Source organism: Apteryx mantelli, chromosome 17 (assembly GCF_036417845.1).
Source record: "Apteryx mantelli isolate bAptMan1 chromosome 17, bAptMan1.hap1, whole genome shotgun sequence".
Lineage (NCBI taxonomy): Eukaryota > Metazoa > Chordata > Aves > Apterygiformes > Apterygidae > Apteryx > Apteryx mantelli.
This window is the reverse complement of record NC_089994.1, coordinates 13876319-13903480: the sequence shown is the minus strand read 5'-3', so window position 1 is coordinate 13903480 and position 27162 is coordinate 13876319. Positions and strand designations below refer to the sequence as shown.

At 41.4% G+C, this 27162-nt stretch overlaps 1 protein-coding gene across 1 annotated transcript in view; it reads right to left on the bottom strand.

The window, feature by feature from the left end:
- Positions 1–27162, bottom strand: part of TMEM132D (transmembrane protein 132D) — a 274910-nt gene that overhangs the window by 149243 nt on the left and 98505 nt on the right. The window contains exon 3 of the mRNA XM_067306882.1: positions 11217–11363. Within this exon, the coding sequence (XP_067162983.1) occupies positions 11217–11363 (147 nt within the window). The remainder of the gene's footprint in view (positions 1–11216; positions 11364–27162) is intronic.

The following is a 27162-nucleotide window of genomic DNA, read 5'->3' as shown; positions in this document are numbered from 1 at the left end:
TCAGGGGTTTACACCATTAAAATATATAAAACAGATGTAGAACACACCCACAACCTCTGTCTTTCAGAGAAAACATGTTCTTGGGTATTATATGTGCATAAAATCAAACCTGATTCAATCTATAAAAATCAAAAAAGAATTGCATATAGACTGTACGTATGCACATAGTGTGTATGTGTGTCTCTAACAAAATATAGGTAATAGTGGTAGTATGGGAACATATTACTTGTGGTTTTTGATAGCTACAAAATAATTAAGACCATTCAAAATGCTTTGTTGTGGAGTTGTCTACTTGGTAGCTGACAGCCCTGCAAAAAATTAAACTATTCAGATATAAATCTCCACATCAGAGGTCTGCCTGAATTTAAATTTTGGGGGAAATTCTAATTAAAATTGTAACCATAGAGCTGTTTGCACTACAGTTTAGGAGAACTGCATTATTTGTTCATATTAAAAGGTTTTTAGAATGGGAGATAAACATTTAAAAAATAGAAGAACATCATACTGGCTCTATGCTTTCAACAGAGGACTTAAAATCTGGCAAGTATCCTTTGGATATTTGGGTATCCTTCAGATATCCTTTGGATTTTGCATCCAAAATGCAAATCTGCATTTTGTTTTCCCTATGAAAATCTGAAAATCCACCCAAATATTTCCAAACTATAAGACTTAGGATGGGGGGGAAGTAATTTTGAAAAACACATCATATAGAGCCTTGTTAGAGTTTGTCTGCCAATACTCCTCTGCCCAGAATCCTATGGAAAAAATAGCATGTGTTCATGTAAGTAAAACTGTTTTTTAATGAATATGCATGAAAGATTAATTCTAAGATGTCCTAATTTCTGAAACTTTTGAAAGCTTCTCTGCTATAGATGTTGGCAGATGTTTTATATATGCATCTATCTATGCATGTCTTACTTACATTATTATATTTCTTGAAACTGTGATAATCTTAATATTTTATTATATTCTTCTTTTGTTCTCTTCTGTACCTGTTGCTTTCCTTTACATAAAAAGATCTGCGTGTGCCTGTAAGAAAATTAATCGCCTTCCAGAATTAACAGGAAGATACATCTCAGAGGAAACATTTCATAATCGATCTGTTTCCAGGCATAGTATTTGCCACTTAGGAATAGATTAATTGGATTGAAAATTATTCAGGCTAATTATTTTCCTTCCAGGATAAGATTAAACATAAGATTCAAGGAAACTGAAAATGAGGAAGTTCCACTCAGTGCTTTATGTTCTTCTGGGCTCAGAGCGACACGCCATTCATGATACCATCCTATTTTCTGCAACGCTGGCTGTTCAGTGACCAGGACTTGATGACTACGCCTCGGCCCCGTGAGCATGTGGCACTGTGTCCTAGTCCTGTTGGCCCGTTTATCCCCACATGGCACTGCTGTGCCACATAGACATATCCTTGACCTCTTGGTCTCATGGCCTTCACCTTTAATATGGGAGAAGGACACAACTGCACTTGTCAGTGCTACTGTAAACAAACATGAAGGCTCTGACGCATTAAGATATAGCTGAAATGGGAATTTTAAAAATATCAGAAATAGATGCTTTGGGATTGATTTTGCAGTTGATTTAGAAAGGCAGTGTAAGAAATAGAAGATGAAAGCTATATAGTCTTACTTTCTGCAGTATAAATTGAATAGCTATACTGTTCCATGGTCCCCATGCCAAAGTTCACAAAACCAGGCTGTAGGAAAGCTTCCAGTGGATAAAGACTTAAAAAAAGATAGTATCTTGTCAACATCAAAGGTATTCTACAGATATTTCAGAAAAAGCTGTGGAAAGGCAGGCATGACTTCTTTCGATATGCCAGAGAAAATTTTATGGTAAGAAAGGCTGGAAACAGTGGTCATCCATTCAGCTACTTGCACGTTTGAGTATTAGCTTCAGGTAATCCCTGAAACTAAGAGTAATATTAATACATTTACAAAAGTGCAAGCAATCCCTCAACCATCACCCCGACAATGAATTTCAAGCACAGAGACAGCACAGCCAACTGATTTCTTCATCCTTTGCTACTGTCAACATGGGTGCAGAAATTAAGTGGTAGACTGCTCTTTATCACAAAGCTACATCCACTGGCAGGCTGTGACTGAACCATGAGCAATCTGGGCTGGTCCTGAATCAAAGACACAGCAGCTGAGCTGTCAGTTACCCAAATTAAGAATGTATCTAATGTGAAATAATATTTATGATTCTCGCTTGAATAAGCCTAGAGTTCTCAGGGTGGCTGAGTACCAAAGGAAAACTTACCCTGTAACATTTCTGTACCTTGCCAAAGGATCAACAAGCCAGTCGTCCTGGCTCCCTTACGTGACATAGAATATATAGCCTGCTTCCCCACTCCTGTATCCTCTAAAATGTAGTTTTGTCTAACTTATTATGTAACACCTTGTCTATTCATTCCTATGCTTAATTTTGTGGCAAAATATCATACATAAAACACATCATTCATAAACTTACACAGTGAGGATGGATTTCAATCTGAAAGACTCAGACTCTAAGGAAAAGGTACAAATTGAAAGCAGGCTCTGTAGAACATTAAAAATTTATATTTCAAACGACCCCTTAGGCTGGAAAACATTTGCAGAAGATGGGAGTGTGGTGGTAGAGGTGGAAATACTGCTCATTGCTGCAGAACAGCATGTGGGGGGAGGAATGAATCACATTGCACGCTCCATTCACGTAACCCAAAATATCCAGCAATCACCATGACAGTTCTGCCTGCCAAATCTCACACCTCATAGTTTTCTGTCCTGTTGCTGATTTTTACATACATACATATATTTATACACACACATATGAGTGTGCATGTGCGTGCGTACGGTGGAATCAATGATGCCCACAGACAACCCACCCTATTATCCTTACAAAGCCCAGCATCTTACAGCAGAAGGAAAGTCAATAGCAAACTCTTCCAGGAGCGCTGTAAGACGCACTGCCAGTCCCAGAGAGCTCTACATAAGCTCCTGGGAGGGAAAGTTGTTCCCAAGAAGAGAAAGCAGCCTTTGGTGCTAGCTGACACCCAAGGGACTAGCTGACACTTGAGCAGAAGATCTCCGTTTAATTCCTGCTCTGCCACTCTTCCTGCGTCGCTCTGGGCGAGTTCTTGAGCCTGGCACAGTTACAGCGGGTCACAGAGCGATGCACCACTGGCCCTACATCGTCTTAGTGATTAGCGCCGTGCAGCTCCCTGCTCTGCGGATTGACTTACAGGGAGCTCATCCTGAGCTTAGCTCCTAAATCCATGTCCCTGCATGCACATAAGGCCTAATAGGTGATGTTCAGCATTAGAGTGTCAGGACTGTCTTTAAAATCCAGCCCATATCCAATCTGTGCCCTGATCAAGCTGGGCCAGCAGCCCTATCTTACCTCATGGAAGTGAATTAAAGGCTGAGATGTGACCAAGGTGAAGAAATTAATTAGAGGAGGAGTTACATCTGCATCAACAGTTCATATAAACAACCTGTACATCTTTAATATTGTAACCCTAGCTTGTTCATGTCATCAGTAAATCTATACATTAAGAGATGAAGCCATAAAGTAACTCAAATGCCTAGTGAACTTCATCCTTGTACTTGCAGCTGGAATTTACTTAGGATTAGTCTTACGATGTATAGATGCTAGACTGTATTACATAATTCTGTTAACCTTTTGATCCATACATTGCTGTATGTTGACTTATGCATGATGACTAACTTTCGGTGACTTTTTTCATCCAAAAAATGGGAATTCCCATTCCTCAACAGCAGCAGGCATATTTTTAATTTCAGCTCATATTTTAAAAGTCATCCTCTCACTTTCTAACTCACTAATTAGAATTACTTCTTACAGGATATTCTCCAAGGAAAAGAAAATCAACAGCACCATTAAAGATACTTTCACATGACATATTTTTGCATTTAGTATTACATTTTTCATAGATAGAAGATTGCTCACTTGCTGTCTCTTTTTTAATAGGTAGCAAAGTGTTCCTGTCCCACTAGAATTATTATTATGAGCCCTGGGGCTTTTAAAGGTTTATGGACTACAGTGATAAGTACCATAAACACAGAGCAAGCACAGTGATGATGAACCCTTAAGGTTATTACGGGAAATCCTTCTTCCTCGGATTTAAAATGATGTTTGTCACACTAGATAAAACTGGGTAAAAATAAAGACACTAAATATGCATGAAGGTATCCAGGCTGTTGTAAATGTCCTTTAGGTACCTAAACGCCATACAGAAAGGAAGGCATCTCCTCTGCAGTGGAGGTGGCAGAAATACCTGTACACACCTGCTTATCACCCTGGAAGGGAGGTAGGAGAGAGGACTGGGAGCTGACACATCTGTGAGTGATCTGCTGTCCCCATCACTGATCTCGGCCAGCAAGTGACGTGGGCTTAGTCTTTCCCTCCAGTTATTTGATTCCCAGTTCTGCATGTTGAGAACTCATAATGAAAAGGGACTGAACACCAAACATTATTTGTTATTTGCAGATTTTACAGAGGCAGATCATTTAATCTGAACAATTACAGTATCTTTAGAAGGATCCCTCTAGACAACACCTGGCATCGTAGCAAAGTCATTCTGATCACTGTGCTATGGAACCTTATTTTATAGAAGGCACTATATATCAAAGAAAACAAGCCTACTTACCAACACAGCACAAAGAACTTTATGTGTCTTGAGAACTTCTTGAAATGCCAATAACATAACTGCCTCCTCCCACGTATGCATTATAATACGGTCTTTAGTTACATGACCACAGGGATCATCAGAGCTCTGCCCCAGGACTTCGCAGATTCATTCAAGAGACCTCCATCTTTTGAGCTATCACAATAATTGATGATGAAGATATTGCACCTTTTCTCAAATTCTTAGCTGACCTCCTGAATGAGGGAATACGGGATACCTGTTATATATTTAATTATGGTGTCATTAGGAAACCACACATATGCAGTACTCTTTGGATCCTTGCTTTCCATGATTACTTTTGTATATTAAAAAAAAAATCAATAACATTTAATCCAAAAATACAGAGGCGATAAAAAACCCTGCCTGTGATTTTCCCTTTTCAGATGAGATAGAACAGGAAATTAAGTTCATCTCTCCTTTCAAGCACTCCTCCTGCAGCCAAAATTCCTTCTGTTCAAAGCTCTACCCTGAGGTCACAGCTGAAATGAGTGGGGAGAGGTCAGCCTGATGCTAGCATACGAGAAACATGGAAACAATTCAACTTAAGAAATTCTTTCTCAGGTTGTCTTCTGTTGTGACATTATACAGGATGCAGAATTTCTTCTCCAACTTTTTGGATATGCAGAGATGGACACACTGTGGTGGACAGAAGAGTTGGAAGAGGCAGAAAATAGCTGTATTGCAGCAAACTCTGCCTGTGCCCTAAAACTTTCTGCAGTATTCTTACTCTTCACACTTGGTCACAAAGTGGAATAAAAGCCCTTATAATAGTGCTGTGTTGCTCAAGTACCCTTCCAAAGGGTCTGACTTTCTCCCATTCAGCCCAAAAGATCCTACAGCTAATGGAGGGATATCACAGTGGTATAAAAAGGTACAGGCACTACCGAGAATCTCTTTTACTTTCGATCCCGTTGTTGCGAGCTGTGAAGTCATGCCAAGTTCCACGCCAGCGGTACCTCACCTTTACCACTTTCCATATGCACATAGCAATGACACAGCTCTGAATATCAATTGCGAATGGTTTGGAGAGAGTAAATTTTACATAACTGTACATTAGTATTTCAAACGGATACTCCCTAGATGGGGGAACTTTAGTTTATTTTTTCAGACTGCTTCAAGAGACAGTGTCAGCAATTCAATGCTAATCGTCACTTTTCCTCATTTCCAATAAATGTTATCCTAACAAACAAAAGAACACAGGAATATCCTTGCCTTCTAAGGAGAACCCTGAAGTTCAGCTGAGATTAAAGAGAATCTTCTTCTTCGTAATGACAGCTGAATTGCCCTGTGGTATCTCCTTCATCTAAATGCCAGAGGTACAGAAACCGAGTCCACCTCTAAGATGCCAGGAGACTATCTACGGGCCTTTGAAGTGTTTTCCTGCAATCTTTTTGTTTTTAAATGAATGAATCTGTTTCAAACAAATAGGTGAAAAAGTCTCTCCTAATAATGTTTTTATCTAATAGTTGTTAGTTAATATTTCTATTTCTTTTCTTTTGATTTGCTTCAAGACGATGACTTTTTTCTAGTATATTAGCATTGAGTAAGATGATTTCAAGATAAAGACTGGGTTTCTTGGTAAATAAAATAGTTTTTATTTTTAAAATGAAAAAAGTGGGTCAGCATGTAAAAGAATGATGCACTGAGGCTTTTGTGACACCAGCATAAATCTACTTTGTCTTGACATCTGCAAGGGTTTTCTCTCAGAGGGCACATTTAAGTTTTAAAATAAGGTCTAAATGAGAAATAGAAATTTTGCAACTAATTGCTTTCAAACAGCGCAATGTAAACATGATTGCTGAGATGTTTAGTACTTTCACATCATCACAACATATAAACTCTCAGAAGCCTAGAGGTTTCGAGTAGCGCAGGAAGGTCAAAGGAAAACCCCAAAGGTATGCGCTAGGAAACCCCCAAGTGAGCCAGAGCGACTGCATTCACAACTGATCATCCCGCAGACGACTAGGAAGTGTAAATTGCGTTAAACTCTGGTATTTCAGAAGCAAATTAACATATTATCCTTTGCCTGACTTCACTGCTGCTGGGTTGACAGCCAGCTTTTTAGGGCTGGACTGTTACTCTCAGAAGGTAGTTTCAAAACCACATAGAAGATACTCCCCACACACTCTTTTCCACCCTGAATATAGGAATAAAAAGAAAACATTTTTTGCCTATAATTATAAGCCTCTTGCAGGCAGCTAGAATTCAGACACCGCTTTATCTTTTGAGGAAAAAAATAATCTCTTGCATCACCATAAAAACACCCAAACATACAACCTAAGACAACCCTCTGCCACACTGTGTGTCCAACTTTTTCAATATCATACTTGAATACCTTGTTTGAAAGCATGTATGATTTCTAAAATCTTTTTCTTGCTTCAGCTTCATCATGACAAACTGGAGCCTATGTGATTCACATTATGATGGGACAAACTGTACTGGAAATTATTTTTGCTTCAGTGTGCATCTTTTTTGTAATACCACTGAGTATAGAATTTTCTCTCTCCCAGCAATACTACATCTCTCGTTGATAAAGCCATGCGAATACATGAATAGCAAGGAAAAAAACAGTGGTGATCTAAAACATAAAACCACATTTATGAAGCATTTTGATGAACACCAGCAAGACGCATAATATAATTATTGTGCCTATTAGGCTATTATTTATGACAAATTTGTTGCTTTTGTTGCTTCAGGATAAAAAGCCGTACTGTATTTTAGGATTATAGCACTCTTGAGAGTCTATCAAATGTACTGGCAGATGCAACAAGTAACAGAATGAAGCAATAGCTCACTGCTGTTACAACACAAAAACTAGATGTTAAATAACTTAATGCAAGATCCCATACTGGATTAGAAAGTGAGAAATATAGGACACTAAGGATAATAGAAGAAACGTAACAAAAAGAAAGTATTGTGTAGGAAAATAAAAGGCAATGCTACCATATGTTTTCCTGTCCCCGATTTTTATCTAATATTGAATTAATTTCTTGTATTATTGAAGTGTTAAGAAAAATTAAGCACTGGGATATAGTATCAGGGAAGCACGAGACACGTAGGAACAAATGATGGATACAGCCCAGGAAACACTGCCATAGCCTCTTACCGAGTCAATATTTTCATACATTGACTCAGCTGCACTGCAGTTTGAAATGAAAATGAGTTTCCCCACTAATAGCAGGACCAGAAACTGATTTCAGGCAGAATAAGCCAATAAATCCTTAATGCTATAGAACTGTCACCCAAAAATGTAAGTGGTAAGCACCAAAGGAAATGCTCTTTGTAATATTTTCAACAATAAGGATGGGAAGAGAAAATTGCCGAGCAGAGTCGGTGAACAGTCAGATCCAGACATCAGAGTTCGACTTGGGGATGTCAGAGTTTATAACTATTTTGCACTTGCATGGATGAGCAGTCTCATTCCTGCCATAAGCATGGAGATCAATACTGTATTCTCCGATGGAAGAACAAACATTTTGTACCCAAAAATCTAAACATGAATAAAATATTTTAAGAGGATAATACTGGTATGATCCCTATTAGCATCATATCAGAGCACCTCGCTTAATGTCTCCGCAACAGCTCTTGATGTAGGAAAGTGCTATCAGCCACATTTTACAGATGAGAAACTGAGGTCTTTGAAAATTTCTTAGATACTTAACTCTCTCTCAAGTAATTAACAGTTTGGTTGCTAGGCCCATTTGGAAAACTCAATAAATTTGCATCTTCAGCCACCTCAATATTTTTCAAATTCAGCCCACCCCAGCCTGCTTCCAGTCAAATGGAAAATACAGGAGAAAGACCAGAAAGGAATCCACGTCTTCCACTTTGGGGCATTCTCCTTCTTCTTATCAACCACTGCTAGCATAGCAGAGATGCCCAACTTCAGATGCACTGAGAAACAACACTAACCCAGTAAAACTTTCTCGAAATGCAATATTCTTTTAACCTCACTTTGCCATTCTATTTGTATTCTCATATGAGGAATTAAGAAAAAGAAACATCAGCCAACTTCCAAAAGAAAAGATTTAAAAAAAAAAGGATGGCATATATTGGGACTCCCTGGCTCAATCAGCATTTAAATGTTTCCCAAGTCACAACAATCCTGAGCAACTGATTAATTCGCCATGCACAGTTCCTGGTTTGGTTTTGTGGTCTGCATGGAAAGAGAGGGACGGAAGATAGATGATTCTCAGAGAAGAACAGAAGCTCTGTACAGATGCTACAAGTATTAAGCCCATCTAATAATCTCACGGGTCAGGATTTAAGAATGTTACAAAATTATTATTGTCCGAGAATGAAATCAGAAGAAGTGGGGAGAACTCCATAATTGCTTCATCATTAATCTGGAACACTGTCACAAGCCCATAATAAGCAAGGCACCGAGAACTTCAAATCATATTTGACAGATGGGCTTAATTAGTCATTCTCATACAGACTCATAATATTTGCTGTTAATATTCATTCTAAAACACCCTGCTGGCTGTGATAATATTTATATGTTAATCCTGTTATGATAAGCTTTCCGTGCCAAAACCTCTCCAAATAAAATGAGCGATATATTTCAAACTTAGATAAAGAAATGCGCAGGCATCCTGGTTAAGTTTGTCACTTGCACAAGTGCCTCCTTAACCCGTGAAATTACACCTGTCACAGTAAGTTAGCTTTATTAACACTACTTCCTGATCCATGTAAAACTATCAGAAACACAAAAGCACTGAACCTCTAGTTAATTAACATTGCCACCTTTGCATTCATGTGATCAGATCTCTGATTTTTAAGAGTAATTAAACAATATGCAAATAGAGTTCGCAGAATTTCTAAATGAACTATGGAGGCAAACAACTTGGTAAGAGACATCAATATTTACCTGTTATTCATTGTGCCTGTTTAGTGACAGCAAACATGTTAGATAAAGGAAAATTATTTCCCAAAAAAGTACTGAGCACACTCTTGTCCCATATAATGCTTGATCTTACTACTTAAAATGAATAGCAAAATAGATGTGACTAAATTTAATGAGGAAAACAACATACTGAATAATACATTGCAAATATTTTACATTTGTTTATAAATAATGAACAAGAAGTTTTCAAAAGTGAAAAAACCACCAAGTCTCAACTGAGGGAACTCAGATGGATTAAGTCAAAACAAAAGTTATGAGTTTTGAAAGCCTGACACTGAATGATGAATAGTGAAGTGAAATAAGTTGCCAAGCTTCAATTTACCCATGATGTTGCATTATATTTTCCTGATGAGAAGGAGAAACCAGGTAAATGCCCTGCGCAGACCCAACAAGGTAAAGCATGACGGAAACCTGCCTGTTGAAATAATCGTTGATTCTGATCCAAAGCCCATTTCAGTCAACGGAAATACTCACACTGTCTTCAAATAGCTTTGAATTGGGATTTTAAAGAATCTGTCTGACAGGTTCTTCTAGAAAGTAGACAGCTATGACCTTGGACATATAAATGCATTGCTTCTTTGACCAATAAAATTCAGTCAGGTATGAGACAACATAGAGGTCAGATGATACAGTATAGTCCGGATACTGTATCAGGGAAATTATGTAGAAACTGAGTTTTAATAAGGAGAAAGTGATTTATATGGTGATCATGAAAGGAAGTTCTTCCCTTCCTCTCTTTTCTTCATCCTCCCAGATTCCAAAGACATGAGGCTTCCTAGTTATTAGGCTCAGAGGGTTTTTATTTAAAAACTCTAAATCCCATAGGAAATCTCCCAAACATGTAAGATTTTGTAAAATTTAACAAGTAAATAACAGCAATATTGGAGCTCCCCTGTTATAAGGTGAGTTTTCTAACCGTGATGCCAAAGACAATAAGTATATAGCCTGTCAGAGCCTTATAAATGTGCACTTGCCATACATTTCCAGAAACAATGGACAACAAGCAGCAAAAAATATAAAAATGTATTCATTAAAGTAATGAGCTGTGATTAGAAGAGGACCGTGCAGCTGCCAGATGAGAGCTGTTCAGGAGGGTCAATGTTCTATGTAAGTGATTGCACAATGGGAATGTAAGTAGGAAGATCTATTTTCCACCGCAGACTAAAAATTCATATAAAACTCACTAACAGAAATGTGGGTTTGATACATGGAATATATTTTAGTTTCCTCTGGAAAGCTTAAGATCAACTCCTCTCCCCATAACTAACAAACGCCTGGTGTAATGCCTGGCAGCAAATAATTTGAAGAGATTAAACTAGTCAGAACTAAATTCAAAGATATGAAACATGTTCTTCTGAATATTCTGTGACAGCAATATTTCCTGTTAGTTTTTACTTCCCTTGGGTATCAAGATTGAATAACATTTTTGTTTAAAGCAAATGCGGTAGAGTTAGCAATGCATTACAAAATAAAGACAGTCCCAGCTTTTCCAAAAATATACTCACGGTACATACTTAGACACTAATAAAATTAATTAAAATAATGGCAAATGCTTTGAAAAAGAAAACCCACCATCAGTTATTAAAAGACAGACTGCTGGAAATGACCTACCTGTTTTCAGAGGTAGCAGATTTCCTCTGGCAAACAATAACAGCTGGTGCATATTTCCCAGTATAACCCATGCTCTCTCTGATGTCCCATAAGTATGGGCTGCTGGCTCGTACACTGAAAATATTCACACCTTTCTTCACCTTTGCTCTAAGAGAAACAAGAGGATATTTCACCAATTAGACACAAAACATCAGCTTAATTTGTTACTTATTTCTTCATCATTTTCTCATTGATCCATAGAAAATGTTACCACTCATTAGAATTTGACAGTATTACAAGGAAAAGAGATGAGAGAATTAATTAAGAATTCCATATTTTAAAGAAATAATATCAAGATAAAAATCTTATTGAACTAATGGTAATTACAACTTCAGCCATGTCTAAATTGCAGAGTAGATATGTTCTGATGCATGCTCCTCACTCCTGCTCTTCCAGCATTGAGACCGTGGGCACCACTGAGCACATTAAGGCTCTCTTTTGCCTAGAAATCATTGTACCGGGGAGGAATGTACCACGTGTGTCCCAAAATTAAGTCAGGTTTTTGCTGGGGCTTATATCTGGAGCCAGAAACTGAAAACCTTTCCTGGGTCTCAGGATATGCACAGTCTACATCGACTATCAGTTACTCAAAGGGAAGACATCTCATATCTTTGTCCAAATTTCACTGAGTCCATAACATTTCTTCATTTTCTTTCAGTACTGTTGGTGTAACTGTTGTATAGGCTCTGATCCTAAAAATACTTTGCATGTGCTTAGTCTTCCAAAAGTGAGCGGTTTCTTTTTAGTTCAAGGGCTCTATTTCCATGCACAAGCAGCAAGAAAAGCTGCATGACAGTTTTGCAGTCGTGACGATTAGACTGGCTATGATTGAGAGGTACTTTCTGGTTCTCATATCTTAGCACAATACTTCTGGGTTTGAGTTACTAGTGAAGAACAGGAACAGTACATGTATTTCTAAAAATCTATTTTATTTCCTCTTTGCAGATGCTGTAATCCCTAATTCTTTCTCTCCCTTTCTTTAACTAAATATTTAAATGTGTATCTTAAGACACTAGTGAATTATTCCATAGCTATGTAACGTTGGCCAATTTACTGAATTAAGAGCTTCTGGTGCTGTTAACTTTTGGGCTCCAAATATATTTACAAAAACAAAAAAAAAATCCTGTGTGGTCAAACAGCCTCATATATGAGCTGTCAGGAAATGACAGTTTAATTATATTTGCTTAAAATCTCATACACAAAATCTATTCAGTGTTATGGCAGGTTCTCAATTCTGAAAAGAAAGGTATGTGATTTTTTGTATAAACAGCTGCTACTGTGCGGAGATGCTAACATCAGTAAAACAAGAACTACAGGATCTGCCTCCACATGAAACCGCCTGGGAACTCTTTGAAGGACAACATCCACGCAGATGTTCTCAGAGCAAAAAGGCAAAGGATTCCTTCAGCTGTCTTGGACCAACAGGATTGCATTTAATTCCTTCTTTGCTAGCTCAAAGGCAGTTGCTGTCATGTCCTAAACACTCCTAGAAGAACGTACATGAAGGGCTGCCAATTTGTGCCCAGGCTCTTCTATGCCAATTTCCCAAAATGTATCTTAAGCAGGATGCGGTTACTGCTCCTAGACCACGAATATCCCTCAGGAAGAGGGACCAATGGTCGAAGAAGAGCGGAAAATAAATTGCATATCTGGCACAGCAGCTAGAGAGAGGGAGTCAGAAAAGACCACAGAACCTGGATGAAACGTTGTTCAGCTCATGTCTCCAGCTAGTCCCAGTGACCAGCATCTGCGCCTGCCTTTCTGTTCCACCTCAAGAAAGGATAATTGCTGAGTGTCAGCTAAGACCAACGTAGGGAGAAAAATGATTTCCACTTTGTCGGGCAAGGAGGGTGGCTCAGGGCTGCCCAGGCTCAGCCGGCGGTGGTTGAGGACACACACCTCCACCTCTCCAGTGCAGCTGCTCTCTCTCTAGTGGCACGTTACAGCGGCTCAGAAGATCCCAGCACAGGATTTGGGCCATCTCACAGAGCACATATATTCGAAAAGGCAACCGCCTTGAGGGAGCCAACCCCCTGTGCTCAGCTCCCGCACGGGCCGGCAGTTGCGCCCGCAGCCAGAGCTGCTTGCAGGGGGGAGCAAGTGAGCGAGGGTTTCCATCTCACAAAGCTGCACCCGCCGGAGCGCGGGCGCTAGGTTCAGCACCTCGGCTCACTGCGCGGTACAGGCCCCGGGTGCAGCGCACACGCAACGTATATCTGACGAGGACGTGATGTGCTGCCCTGCGGTCTGCACACGCCTTTGAATATATCGAGGATTTCTGTATGTCATGAGGCCTCCTTGGGGCACCTGCAGCAAGACTGCTCCTGCTGTGAGACATCTGGAAATCCTGGATAAAGACTTTAAGCCCTTGAAGTCTCCTGGACAAGATTTCCAGGCAAAAAAAAGACAAAAAACAAGTCCTAGAAACCCAAACAGATGGCAGTCTCACATCAAAACAACCATTTTCCTGTGATTCAAAGCTGGGGCACATTGCAATTACTATGTAAAAACATACCAAACATGATTTTGACTATATGACAAATATGTTTTGTATGTTTTATTAGCAAAACTGGAAGGAGTTAAAGAAAAAAGCAGTGAGAGAGCATGCTATATTCTACCTTGCACTGCTGGCACATATGCAATGGCTTTACTGTAAATGAGAATGCTGCCCAAGGTCTCAGTTCTGCTGAGTAAACAGCCACTCACTAAAAACTGAGGAAATTTCTCACTTCCATTTTAAAAAGCAATATAGACAGATCAAAAGTAAGTGTACAAACACAGAGACAATAACTGATACCATTCTCTTATTTTCTGTCTGGATTCCATTAAATGCCAGAGTGATGCGGTAACCAGCAAAATGGACACAAAAACAGAAAGACAAGTTGAGTTTGTTTATCCTTGCCATTCACATTACCCAGTGACAAAGTGCCATCTAGCACTGATTTCTAATGTTTCAAAACAAATGTAGATCCTTGCATATGCTCCCTGGTGTAATTGCAGTCTAAGGATCAGGATTTCCTAGAAGAGTTTTTGATAAGATCTAATTTAGTCATCTATTAAAGCCCCAAACCTCTAATTTTACTGAAAACAATAACAGAACAAGATTGCTGTTTTCTACAGAACTAGGGGTTAGCAACTCTTTAGAGAAGAGTCAGTGAAATACACTTCTATAATTAGCACAAAAGCTTCAATTCCGTGATCCCAGGAAAAGCTGCTCCTTTGGGGCGTCTTGATGCTGCGTTTGCTACAGCTGATGAATCGCACAATTGTATTCACCCAAATTACCGGGGCTGCAGCGCTTGGCAATTACCCAAGAATGACCTGGACCAAACAGGGTTAATAATAACTGAAGGTGTGTTATTTGTTAGCAGATTAAAACCCAAAGACACTTGAGGTGAAAGCACCGTGACTGCCGGCGGGGCTCAGTTACTTCCTTGCAACCCTGCCTGCTCGAACCGCCTGGCTGTCGCGGGGCAGGCTGGGGCTCGGCCCCGCTGCCGCTCGGCAGGCGCAGCCTCGCCGCTCAGCCGCGGCTCAGCCTGCTACGCTTTCTCAGTTCAACATGCAGAGAGGCCTGTGACAAAGCTTTTCCATACGTTTGCTCACAATTAACGGCGTAAGTACAACATATCGTACGTGTGGTTAAAATAGCCTGGCAGGGCAGCAGGAAGGAAAGTTGCTTGAGTATTTTCTCCCAATCGCTTTACTTTGGGCCAGGTTCCACTTTGGAAAAGAGAAGGGGAAAAAAAGACTTATTAAACATTTCAATCATGTTCAATGCTTTTTTTTTAAACAAGGATGTTTGTTTAACTAAACACTTCCATAGCTGCTTGGTACAAACATGCCACAGGTTGTGATTCACCCCGGCGTGCTGCTCCGAGACTTGCAAGCAGCCCCCCCATCACAAATCACTCGTGGCAAAGCAAGCCCTTGGGAAACCTCAACCTCCGAAAACCCATCAGTGCTGACAGGGTGCAAAGCCAGGGCAGGGAGAAAACAAAGATGTAGAAGGAACTCCCAGAATCAATACATCACACCTGAAATCAAACAAATACATTTCCTAAGTGCATAAAGATAGCGATTCCCAATTCTATCTCCTGACCCACTAAACACCATGTTTACTCTAGTGATAAAAGAGGCTTCAACTCAAGCAATTAAAATGCAGGCAATGTCCTTTTTCATTTATCACAGTGTCTGTTTTAGCATCTCCCTGTTTTTTGTAGTTTACAACCAGTTAGCGCTTAGCTTTCAGCCCATGTCATTACTGCAGGCTGGTAATGGCTGTGAAATTGTTACTTAAGTGTTGTATAAAGTGGAACAGCTGGCTGGTGAAAAATAACAGCATTACAGCACATGTGCTGCTAAGTGCCATGGTACAATGTCAACCAAGTGTCTGGTTTGAAACACCACAGGGAAAGGGAAAAAAAGAGAGCGAGAAGGCACGCAAATTCTCCCTCCAAGACATGTAAGAAGAGATCAAAGACAAGGACCGTTCAGAGGCTGCAGAAATCCTGCCACAGGCAGGACTCCCTCTCCACATTCTGCTCCTGCCAGCGTCCTGCACGCAGGATGCAAATGTCTTGCATCCCTCTGCTCCAAAACAAAGCGCAAATAAACAAAGATTCTAACCCCCAAACAGCTCTAAATAAAGATATTTTAAATCCATGACACTGATTCTGGTTTTCTATTACTGTGAGGGCTCTGGGCAAAAATACGTGGGAATTTTTCATGCTCCTTCTGAAAAGTGAGCTTTCACCATTAAAGCAAAAAGGAGAAATAGGAGGCTGTTAACACTGCGCTACCCCTGGTTATCATGTTACCAGTGGTGATAGAAGGTGGCAGATAAATTGTGCACAGAGGGGCATGTTTTTGAGAGCTTCTAGGCACCCAACAGATGTTGCAGTTCTTCGGTGAGCTACGAATTTGTCTTTGACATCGTATCTCTCCAAAGCACTTCAGAAATAACTTGAGCAGTTTCTATTTCTGTTTGTCTTTAGCGCTTTTTACTGTCCAGAGCCTAATCTTAACTCAGCAATGGAGAGGGATCAAAGCAATATTTAGCTTTACAAGATGACACTCTCCACCTTTGCACTGTAACAGCAGTGATGGGTTTGGGGAGGTGCTTGCTGGTATAAACTCTGGTAGTCAGAAAACCTCACTAACTATGTTACCATACTACTTTAATTAGTCTTTAAAATCAGTGACAAGCAAAATGTGAATGGAAAAAGACATGATTTTTAGCCTTCTTCCATGAAGAGGTATGATGGCAAACTGAAATCTTTATATATTCGTCCTGAAGAAGGAGGAAAGTCTAATGCAGCGATCTAAGCAGCTAAATACTCCCTGCAAGAAACCCACAAAGCATTCATGGTCCTAACAGGGAAAAGTCTCCTTCTGGCAAGTCAGAGCAGAATGACCACTGTCTCAAAAGCAAACACGGCGAGTACAAGTAATGCGGTCACCCTCTGCAGTACCCGAGGTCACTCTGTTGCTGCACGTTGCAAAAAAGAGGCCATTCTGATACGGGCACGGTTCAGTCTGACATCCGCATGCTGATGTTTCACCTCCTGGAACCACCTCCTCCCCTGCCAAGGGCTTGATTCTGCTGAGCAATTTGCAGAATCAGTTCTAGTCTCTTTTCAAGCATGGAGAAAGGAATTTGTGCTACTCCCCACCATCATCCTTGAGACTATTGCCAGTTATTCTATGATTTAGGTTACTCTCAACAGGTGCAGAGAGACGCTCTAGAACCAAGGGAAAAATATAGCTTATGCTGGGGATCCCGGGCTGACCTTGTGGCAGTAACCCATTTCTTACCTTACACTGCATGCACTGCACCTGCAGCTCCCTGTACTCTGGGAGGGTGCTTCGATACCAGAACGAGTTGCCCAGAGAGGTTGTGGAGGCTCCAGGCTTGGAGATAGTCAAAACCCAAGCAGACACAGGCCTGGGCAACTTGCTCTAGCTGACCCTGCTTGATCAGGGGCCTTGGACCAGATGATCTCCAGATGTCCCTGCCAACCCCAACTATTTTGCGATTCTGTGACTTCTGTAAAGCTTTTTTTCCCCCCATGGAGTACTCTGGTGTACAAACCAATGTTGTCAGTTGTTTTCAGAGAAGATGCCTCCAAGTTTCTTCAGATTACACTAATAGTTTCACTGATTGAAAATCCACAGCAGAAGAGAATCGGGAGTCCCTGAGATACTGATAGAGATAGAATAATTTATGGAGAGCGGTCTAGCACAACATAAGCTATTTAAAGCTGTATAATATACCCACAAACTCTTATTAAGGTCTGTGGTTTTCAGCCCTGTGAGACAGAAACCAGCTATCATTATGCATCACCATGAAAGCAGATTAAAATTAAATCAATCTGTTTATCTATGGGTTTGCAATGCAGCTTTTCTAAAGCATAACATGTTCTCTATCTAATTAACATTTCAGGAGGAAAAACCGTTCCACCCAGACACCAAACCACCATCATTCAAATGGAGATATTACAGAGAAAAAAAAACTCAAAAAACTCAAACCAAAAAAACCCAGGTGGATTTATAAAAAAAATCAATTAGTGAAAAGGCACAAGAATGAATTTAGGTTTCAAAAGTTGAATTGTGTATATCATGAGTCAAATAAAATAAATCTCTTTGGAATACGTGTCTCTTGGACTTGACAGAATTGTCTAATGTACTTACAGTTTGCGTGCATGCATGTGTATATGTATGTATACACACACATTACACATACGTAGATTTAGATTTATTCCTATGGTTTTCAAAAAGAAAATTCTTATGCAAAATATGTTTTGCAAGATGTAAAATTCACCAGCCTCTGGAGAATTAAGAGGAAATATTGGACACAAATCAATTCAAAGCAGAGACCCCGAATGAGAGCCCAGAAAGCAAACCTAATCAGCTTTGTAAGTAATAAGAGTAGCACTGCACCTCCACAGGGATCCCAGCAGATCCCATCTTGGGATCCCAAACATGACAGAAAAGCCAGGAACGGGTTTTCATATACATCGTGTCTGTGTAGCAGCTGCACCCTTCGGCAGACTTCATCTTGCGGACAGTCCAGGATGTCAAATAGGTGGCAAAGCAGCGAGAAAGAGGAAAGCAGCTGTGTTGTACCCTGAGGTGGCATTACAGAAATAGATGCTGCTGGCAGGCAAAGTCTCAGTAACAGGATAGATAAGACATGACTACTACTACAGACAATGTTCCTGTTAGAGATGTCCTAAGGAGGCATTACTGCGTTAAGGGACAAGCCTGTACTCCTGCCCGTAGCTGTACATCGATATGAATTATGAATTATAAGTGTAATGATGTTTAAGAGGAGTTACTGTCTTAAGGTTGATAGCTACAGGTGAAGGTAAAGAAGGAAACCATGATCTCTGTCTACTCCAAACTACTCAGCATATCCAGGGCTATAATAGAGACTTACTGTCACCTCTCCCTGCTGCATGGCACTTTTTCCTACAGGAACGGATAATTGGGCAATAATGAGCAGCAATACTAAACAAAATATTTATGTATTCAAAGGTGTGAAGGAAGGTGTTTGCTTACAGAAATGAAAGACAATGATAAATAGAGCTGCCTGCTGATCTAAAGTGGTTGGAAGCCCTGTGGACTGCTTCCAACTACTGTTTAGAAAATAAATGCAAAAATATGATGTAGATTCTGAAATATACCTTTCTAAACTGCTTGTAAAAAAACCCCCAGAATAAACACTTCCCCCCTTACACACACACACACGCACGCACACTGCAACACATCCCTTCATTTCCTAGCCAGACGTTAGCAAGGCTGCTGACAGCGCAGGGCAGTTCAGGTAGTAGCCTGTGGCTACCAACAATTTTTTAAATCAAGGAAGGATAGGAAAAACAAAGCTAAATACTGGGGACTCTGCACAGTGAATACAGAGTGCCATTTGCCCTATTTCACGGGTGAGAAAACGGTAGCAAAGAGTAGGAGGAATGCCATAGTATACATATATATTATACACACACACACACACACAGTATACATACATGTACACTATATTATATATTATTTAATTTATATATGATATTACATATATGAACTCTATATTATATATTATAGAGAGAGGCTTTCTACAAGACTCAAATGGAAAGCTGCTGCTAGCAACCAAAACTACAAGAATTTTGACTTATCAAGCAGAATTATGAAGCAGACGGCGCAGCCACTGCTCAGACTCCCCTGCAATGGGACGACTGCCTGCCTGGTGTCCAGTGAAAGAGCGCTCCCCTTAAAGCGAATGCTAAAATGTAATGTGCAATGAAAATAACATCATATACGTGGATAGCACTTTTATCTCAAAAGAACCCCCCAGCTTGCTACTGCCCGCTCTTGCAGAGGCGCAGAAGCGCCCAAACGCGATGGTGCACCTCCCGCGGCCCCGGGCAGGCAGCAAGGTCTCGCCGCTCGGCTCCTCGCTCTGACACCCTGCAACTCCTTGCACTCTTGGCGAGGAGCTTAGCGCGTGCTCTGAGGCGTCATAAAAAAAGTCTTTATTAGAAAGTTTATTTCAAACTTCCTAAGCAGGATAGTTGTGCCCTATTCCCGAATCGCAGCTTAACGAGGAATGAAACCACAGTATCACTGCACAATGAACGAGCGGATTACCTCAACGGCGCTAACGAAGACTGAGCAGTGAAAATGAGTTAGCTCTGTTCCCTAGCAACTTCTCACAGCTGCAGAAAAAATCATTTTCTGGACATCACGGAAACTGCAAATACTTCAGTTCCCTTAGACAGGAATTTTCTCATCTATTGCCCATAAACAGGCCCCTCCAGGAGGTAACACAGGAGCAGTTTCCAGCAGGCTGTACCATTACATTAACTTGTGCCAAAAATTTAAAAAAAGGCCCATGGATCTGTATGTGCTGTTTGTCCTTCATTCAATGACATGTATGTCAGATGTTCAGAGAATAGCATCCGAGAGGCAGAAAAACAACATGTAACAATCTTTGCTGCAAAAATCCTGACCCTCCAAACCCTTTTTCATAGTAGTATTTCCTCTTTCAAGGGAGCAATTTTGCTCGTTCCGGATGGCATTACTTAAAGGTTTACAGAATCAGGTCCACAGTAAAGAAAATGCAAACTCTGTATATAGGTAAAGGGTTCAGATTCTTCAGTGGAGAAAAAGCCTGCATTGCTCCAAAGAGCTGTGATCGCTCTAAAATGGATATTCACTAAGCAGTTGCAATAGAGTTTCTATTATATACATAAAATCTTAGGTTGAAGACTATACATCTATACTGACTTATTTAACCACCTCTCTGACATCTGCACTAGTGGCTACCAAAGCAACATTTGCTAAATAATAGCAAGGAGTTCTGCTGCAGGCAAACCCTAATGGCTCAGTGAAGCCACTGATGCAGAATGGAGTTCAATTAATACAATAATGACACTGTCCAAAATTATTCTGTGTCCTTAACATAGGGTACACAGAACATTGTCTGTATCCAGCTGCAGCAGTTAACCCTAGTGCATGTCAGAGCACAGTTATGGTTATGGTTTCAATACTAGAAGAATCACAGATGAGGGCTTGGCTGATCCAGGCACGCAGAAATAGAGATAACTTGGAATTATACAAAAACCTCCTTGTGAATTGCTTTCCAAGACAAAGCTACAGTATTCTGCAGGAACACAAAAGCAGCCGGTAATCCTCTCTACACATAAATCCTGAAAAACTAATAATTGCACCTCTCCCGGCCTCAAATTTTATGCATTTCCTGGGCCTGTTTTATTCTATTTGGACATTTTAATTTAAGAAAGATGAGGAGGAGTCAGGTGCCCCTCATCACAGCATACAATCGCTCTAAGGTGCCCACAGTGGCATTCGAATGCGTGGGAACCCCCCAACGTCCACGTAGTAGTGGTCAAAGTGTCATAAATACAGTGGTAAAAGGGGACTTACCAAGTAACGCTCCTTCTCCTTCCTAGAGGCTCTGGCTTACCGTTTTTTTACTTCTGCAGCAAAAGTCCAGCAGCAATCACCCAAACCCATTAACACCTTAATTCAGCTGCCACTAATTAAAATTCTCTAGTCAGAACTGACCACTAGGCAGTTGTTCCTGAAAGGAAAAGGTTTGTGTTCCTGGCTACAAGGTGGTAGGACAAAAACTGCTGAGAAACATGAGCTGTTTTAACAGGCAACCAAAACATCAACAAAAGGGATAAAACGGCTAAATGCTCAAGTGCTGAGAGTGAGAGAACACGTGGAGGCTGAAGCAAGTGCGATGCAGAGAGAAAAACTGCAGAGAGGAAGCCTGTGGAAATAACTTAAACCAAGAGTTTATCAGAGGTTGACTCTCCCGTATTCTCAACACTACAAGAAACGTGAGTTACAGTTTCAGGAATCCCCATGCTCCTATTAGACAGTAAGGATTTCACAGCACAGCATAATGCTACTACTGCTCAGCAGGGGAAACCCATACACTAGTACAGTAGCAAGAAGGAAATTAATAGTCTGCCCAGGGATTCAGCCAGCGCTCAGACCCAGCAAAATCCCAGCGCCCGCTCGCTTAGCCTCGCCTCCGACCGAGTAACTCCTCTGCTCCTGCCACGTGGGCGTGCAGGACTCCAACGTGTTTGGGGGAAAGGCGTTGAGGGGGAAGGAGGTGGTTTGGATAGACTTGTGGACAAAACTAACGTTCAGAAAATTTTCTGAGGTTTACCACATGCCCCAGTCCTGACTCGGCCCTGCAGCAAGCCTGGGCGATGCGCAGTCCCCTCCACGTCTAGGTCTGGAGACCAGCTGGGAGCTGCAACACATCCAAACACGTCTCCGATCCTTGCAGTCGCTGGCCAGACCTCAGAGAGCACCCGAGCATCCCTTCAAACGCAGGACGGACTAGGGCTGGCGCAGCCCTGCCGCCACACGCTCAGCCTTTCGCTTGTCTGATGGGGGGCTGCTGCAACCATCAGCAACACTGGGGCGCTGCTGACTGCCGGCTGACGCTACAGCCGCCTCGGCAGCCTTTCCTGCGCGCTCGAGCACCCAGGGGAGTTCCCCCCAGCGCCCCGGACGTGCTCTGCAGTGCCTGTACCGCCACGGCTTTACGGGCATCTCAGGGAACTGCCTCTGGGGCAAGAGGAGACGAGCCGTAGAGGGAAAGGACGCTGAGGAGCCGGGAGAGTCAGCGGCTTTCCCCGGAGCAGCCCTTGCCTGGTCCGAGGTTCCTGCAGCTGCTGGGCTGGACCAGGGGAGCGCATCTTCCAGGTTGCTTTAGTCAGAGAGGAAGCTAATCCGTGCGCTCCGCAGCGCTCCGTAACATGAGCCAAGGGGCAGTAAGTGGGGCCAAATCAGAGATTCACCCCTGAAGTACACTCAGGATGCAAACTCAAGCTCTAATATTTACAAGCCAACTGACGCTGTAGGACAGTCAATAGATAAAAATCTGACAGCAAAAATTAGAGAGGGATTTTGTTTGCTTTTTTACCCAAAATACTTTCAGAGATGTGACTATATATCATTCTCTTAAAAAACACTTTCCAACCAAGATGCCAACAGCATCTGCAACCATCCCATTCCCCCTTTCCGAGTTCTGGTGTTTTGCTGAAGATTTGTCGTACTATAAGTGCTCGGAGGCGCTCGGTACGGTCTGCTCCCTTGGAAGGCGCTGCACGAGCCCGGACTAGCTCTGCGACACACGGAAACACCACAGCGAATCGAGGTTAGCAGGATATATAATACGTGTTGGTATTTTGATAACTGGGTTAAAATTCACAGTCTAAAAAGAAAAGAAAAAAAAAAGGCAACCTAATTAGCTTTTTAACACAATAGACAGGAGTTAACCATAGTTTTATTTTTTCCTTGAGAGATTTAAAAGGATAATAGTCCCACAGAGGACGATGGGACAAGGAAGGAAAGTACCATCCATGGAATGGCTTTGAGACCGAGGTTTCTCTAGGTCTTTGGTGCAAAGTAAAATCACAGACACCACTCACCTCTTAAAGCTTTTTTTAAATATATATAATATTAATGGGAGGGGGCAGACCTCTGTTTCACAAAGAACATATTTCCAACTGTAGTTGGAATTTTCCTGCACAAAATGTGCATACAGCGCTATCATTTTGAAAATCACGCTATTTCACTCCCAAACAGCAGAGAGGTAAATGATGAATCAATATACATGACAATAAAGAATTTGGTCCAAAATTTATTCAACTGCATTGAAGTCAGCAGTTCATGAGCCATTTTGCACACAGATTCTTTATTCAAAAAGTTTCCTTTGAAGACCTATTTCAAGTCTACAAGAAAGGCAGCTCTGCATGCGTCACACTCTACTGCATATTGCTTTATTCAACTGTCTTTATAGCCATGCAACTCAAGGCAGTTTGTAGAGACACTAATTAAACAACGGCCCCTGCCGTCATGGGTCCAACTGCGAGGAAACTGATGCTGACATGACACACGCGCTGCAAGCCAAAAGCACAATCGAGCCATGAAAATAACTGTGGATGCCAAGGGGTCAGGGAGAAGGGAGTGACAGCTGGTTTTTAAGTATTTAAATCTATTCCTTATCAGTGTGCTGTAGTCAGAAGCGCAGAAAGAGCCCAGAGACGGGGGACTCCGAGGTGACTATGTGGAGTTGCACAAGGTCAATGCAGGGCTGGGGAAGCAAAGATGCCGTGGCACAGACTTTTATAAAAAAAAAAAAGGCAAGTGTCAGTCTCTTCTCTGTGTCTGCAGACATTCCCTTGGAACTGTCTGTCTTGGTCAGGCGACAGGGAAAGAGAAGTATATCTGTTATTAAAAAAAAACAAAAAAACCCCCCCACTTCCTGTTGGCTGGAGCGCTGGTTGCTGATAACTGATGAAAAATCTCTCTTTTTCTGTTGAAATATCGCTTTTGTTTATGAGATAGAAAACAAATGTATTTAAAAAAAAAAGATGCCGGGGATAAATATTTTAGTAATCTCAGCCACAAACCTGTCGCATTATAAGGATTATGGTCCATTAGGATTGTACAAAATTCATGGCAAAGCTTGTAATTCAGCTATATCTCAATGACAAAAAGTGCTATTGTGTTGGGGGAATCGCTCTTTGCTTGCAAACATTGCACATATCATTAGGAGGACCTGCTTGCTGCCACAGGGCTAGTTTGGAAAAAGACAGCATAGACCCACGAGTCACTGCGTGTGACATCTTCTGGTCACCATGTGGCCCGCGGGGATGGGGAGGCTCTTTCCTGGGCGCACACAGCCACGGCAGCTCGCGCTCCTTGTTTGGGAAGTTCCTTGTTCAGATGTTGCAAGCACGCCGGAACAGTGGCTCACGAGGTCACCCAGGCAAGATTTCAGGCGCACAGGAGGGGACATCCACTGAAGGCAGAGGGCTGTGGGTACAAGGGGCAATAAACCAGCCCCAAGGTTCTGCTAAATAAAGAACTTTCTCCTCTTCCAAATTACCTGCCTGGAAGTCAGGGAGCGTCTGCTAGAGGACATTTTACTAAAATGATACACACTAAAAAAAAAAAAAAAAAAGCCCCAAACCCACAAATAAACGATTTCATCTGACAGGCCCTTCTGAAGGCTAATTTGAAGACCTTGCCTCTAGGAGACCGTGTTTTTGACAGAGCTATCACTATACATATGCATTCACTGGAACAGTGCAGGATGCTACACTAATTAACTTTCACTCCACCTGGCCAAAAAACCCCACTCTGAAGGAAGGAAAAGCCATGAATGGCATTGGAGAGTCAAATACTAGCGATGCCCTTAGCAAATCCTATTTGTATTAGCAGGTAGGCAATACCTGTGGTATATACAACTGGAATGAAATATCTGATGTCAAATGTCCATTAAGTTTGTCCTTGAAGAATCGCAGAGCAAGGTCAGTCTATGCTTAAAAGTTGGACTGAAATTTGGAAACTGGGTCATTCTGTGTTATACTATGTATCAGAAACATTATCATATTTGCTTACGCATTGATTGATCAGTGCCATAACACTGTCTTCACACATGCTCTGCTCTAAACAAGGGATTCATTAAAATAGAAGCCAAATGCTATCGATACTGGTGTTACAGGAAAAACTGTTTGTTACCTACTAAAAATCAAAGATAGCTAAATTCAACATTAGACAAAATAGAAATTTGTAGTAAAATGCCATTTAAAAAACAGTCCAATTTAAAATGAGTTTTTAGCCCATTTTTTCAAGAATACATATGAATCACTTTCAAAGTCAAAAAGAAACCTGGTCTTTGACATGTCATTTGCAATACATAATCAAAATAATGACAATATAGCAATCCAGTACTTCACTTCTTCAAATGTTCATTAATTTCCCAACATTGCTGAGAAGCAGACTTATTTACCCCATGATGTGATAGGAGGTTTTTAGTTTTGAATGACTGGACTTGACCAAACAAGGGAGACAGAAAGAAAAAGACCTAAGAATTCAGAATTTTCTGGATTTCACCCCTGCTCAAACACTGAGGACTTGGGCGCCATGTGGATTTTAAAAAGCCTTCTGCACCACCTCTCCAAATTACTATGCCTATGCAAATTGCCAACTCCCATCTGCACTGTCTGCCTTGAAAGAAATTGGGTATAAATCGGTTCAAATTAATTCAAGTGTGATATTGGAAACGTTTCTCTTGCCAGCTTCATGTTCTGTGAAGTCACTTTGAAAGCAGAGAAGCTCTGAGCCCCATCAGGGTATTGCACTTCCAAAGGTCAGAAAAGAAGACTCATCAAGCCCATAGCAATGGAAGGAAAACTCATCGGCCGTGGTGAGGCTGGAGAAAGCAGGTGCCTTCCTTTTGACTCACGTGCTGGCTACGTTCCTGCGACCACTTTACCTCGCAGCCATGGCAGAGGGTTTTGTTTAATGGCAGCAGAGCAGAGAGTTTCTCAACTGGAACGGAGGAAGGAGAGAAAATGAGCTCTGCTGCCCTCAGCATGTTACGTTCCTACAAAAATACTGTCCCTTGCTTTTGGGAGAGAATAGAGAACTGGGATCACTTCACCAGAGTCTGGGTACGCCAAGCAAGTGCCTCTCACAGTGAGATAAAGCAGGGCACCCCAGGAACACTTCCATACTGCTCCCTCGAAAGAGGTATCTATGGAATGACTCAAATACTGTTACCTGTGGCACCCCGGGCACAGCAACTACCGAAGCGTAATTCTGAGCAGGAAGGTGAAGCCATGCACCAGACTATGGACTTGCAGTTCTCTCCCCTCCTCCCTTCACACACTTGATAGAATAGAAGTGGTCACTAAGCTGGACACCAGTATTTTGGTGTTCAAAATCCTGAAAGCCCATTTTCTTCAAAAGCTGCTACAAAGTCCGCTGTTCTTCTGAAAATTCAGTCATGATTGTCTTTCACAGAAACATGACCCAGGAGGAGACACCCAGGACGAATGGTTGCATTTGCAAACATGTGTCTTTAATTCAGCTTCCCACAGGACAGATCACAGAAGGAGAGAGGTTAGTAGGAACCCCTGGAAGTCATCTGGGTAGGGCAGCATGGCTCCAGTTGCTTAGGGGTTTTCGGTCCTGTCGAGTTTTGACTGTCTTCAGGATTGGAGAATCCACATCTCCGAGCACCTCCTACTGCACCCAGCAAGTTAATTCAGTTTTATACCAACTCCCAAGTTCGGTAATATATCCCTTGTAGTTTGCAAATAATATCCAAATCCCATTTCCCTAAACATAGAAAACTACTGCTTGTGTGTGTTCTTGCTTGCCCCAAAATCGCGCGAGCCTCTCCTTCTCCGCTCTGTGCCCAAGAGCTCTCTCCACACCATCTCCGTTCCGCAGTCATAACTTCTTTTCCTCTTTCCTGGCCTCTTTTGCTTTAGCATTTACCCAATAAAAATATGAGCTTTACTTGTAACCAAGGAACCTCTCAGCCTGTGAATTGCTTTCTGCCTTCCTT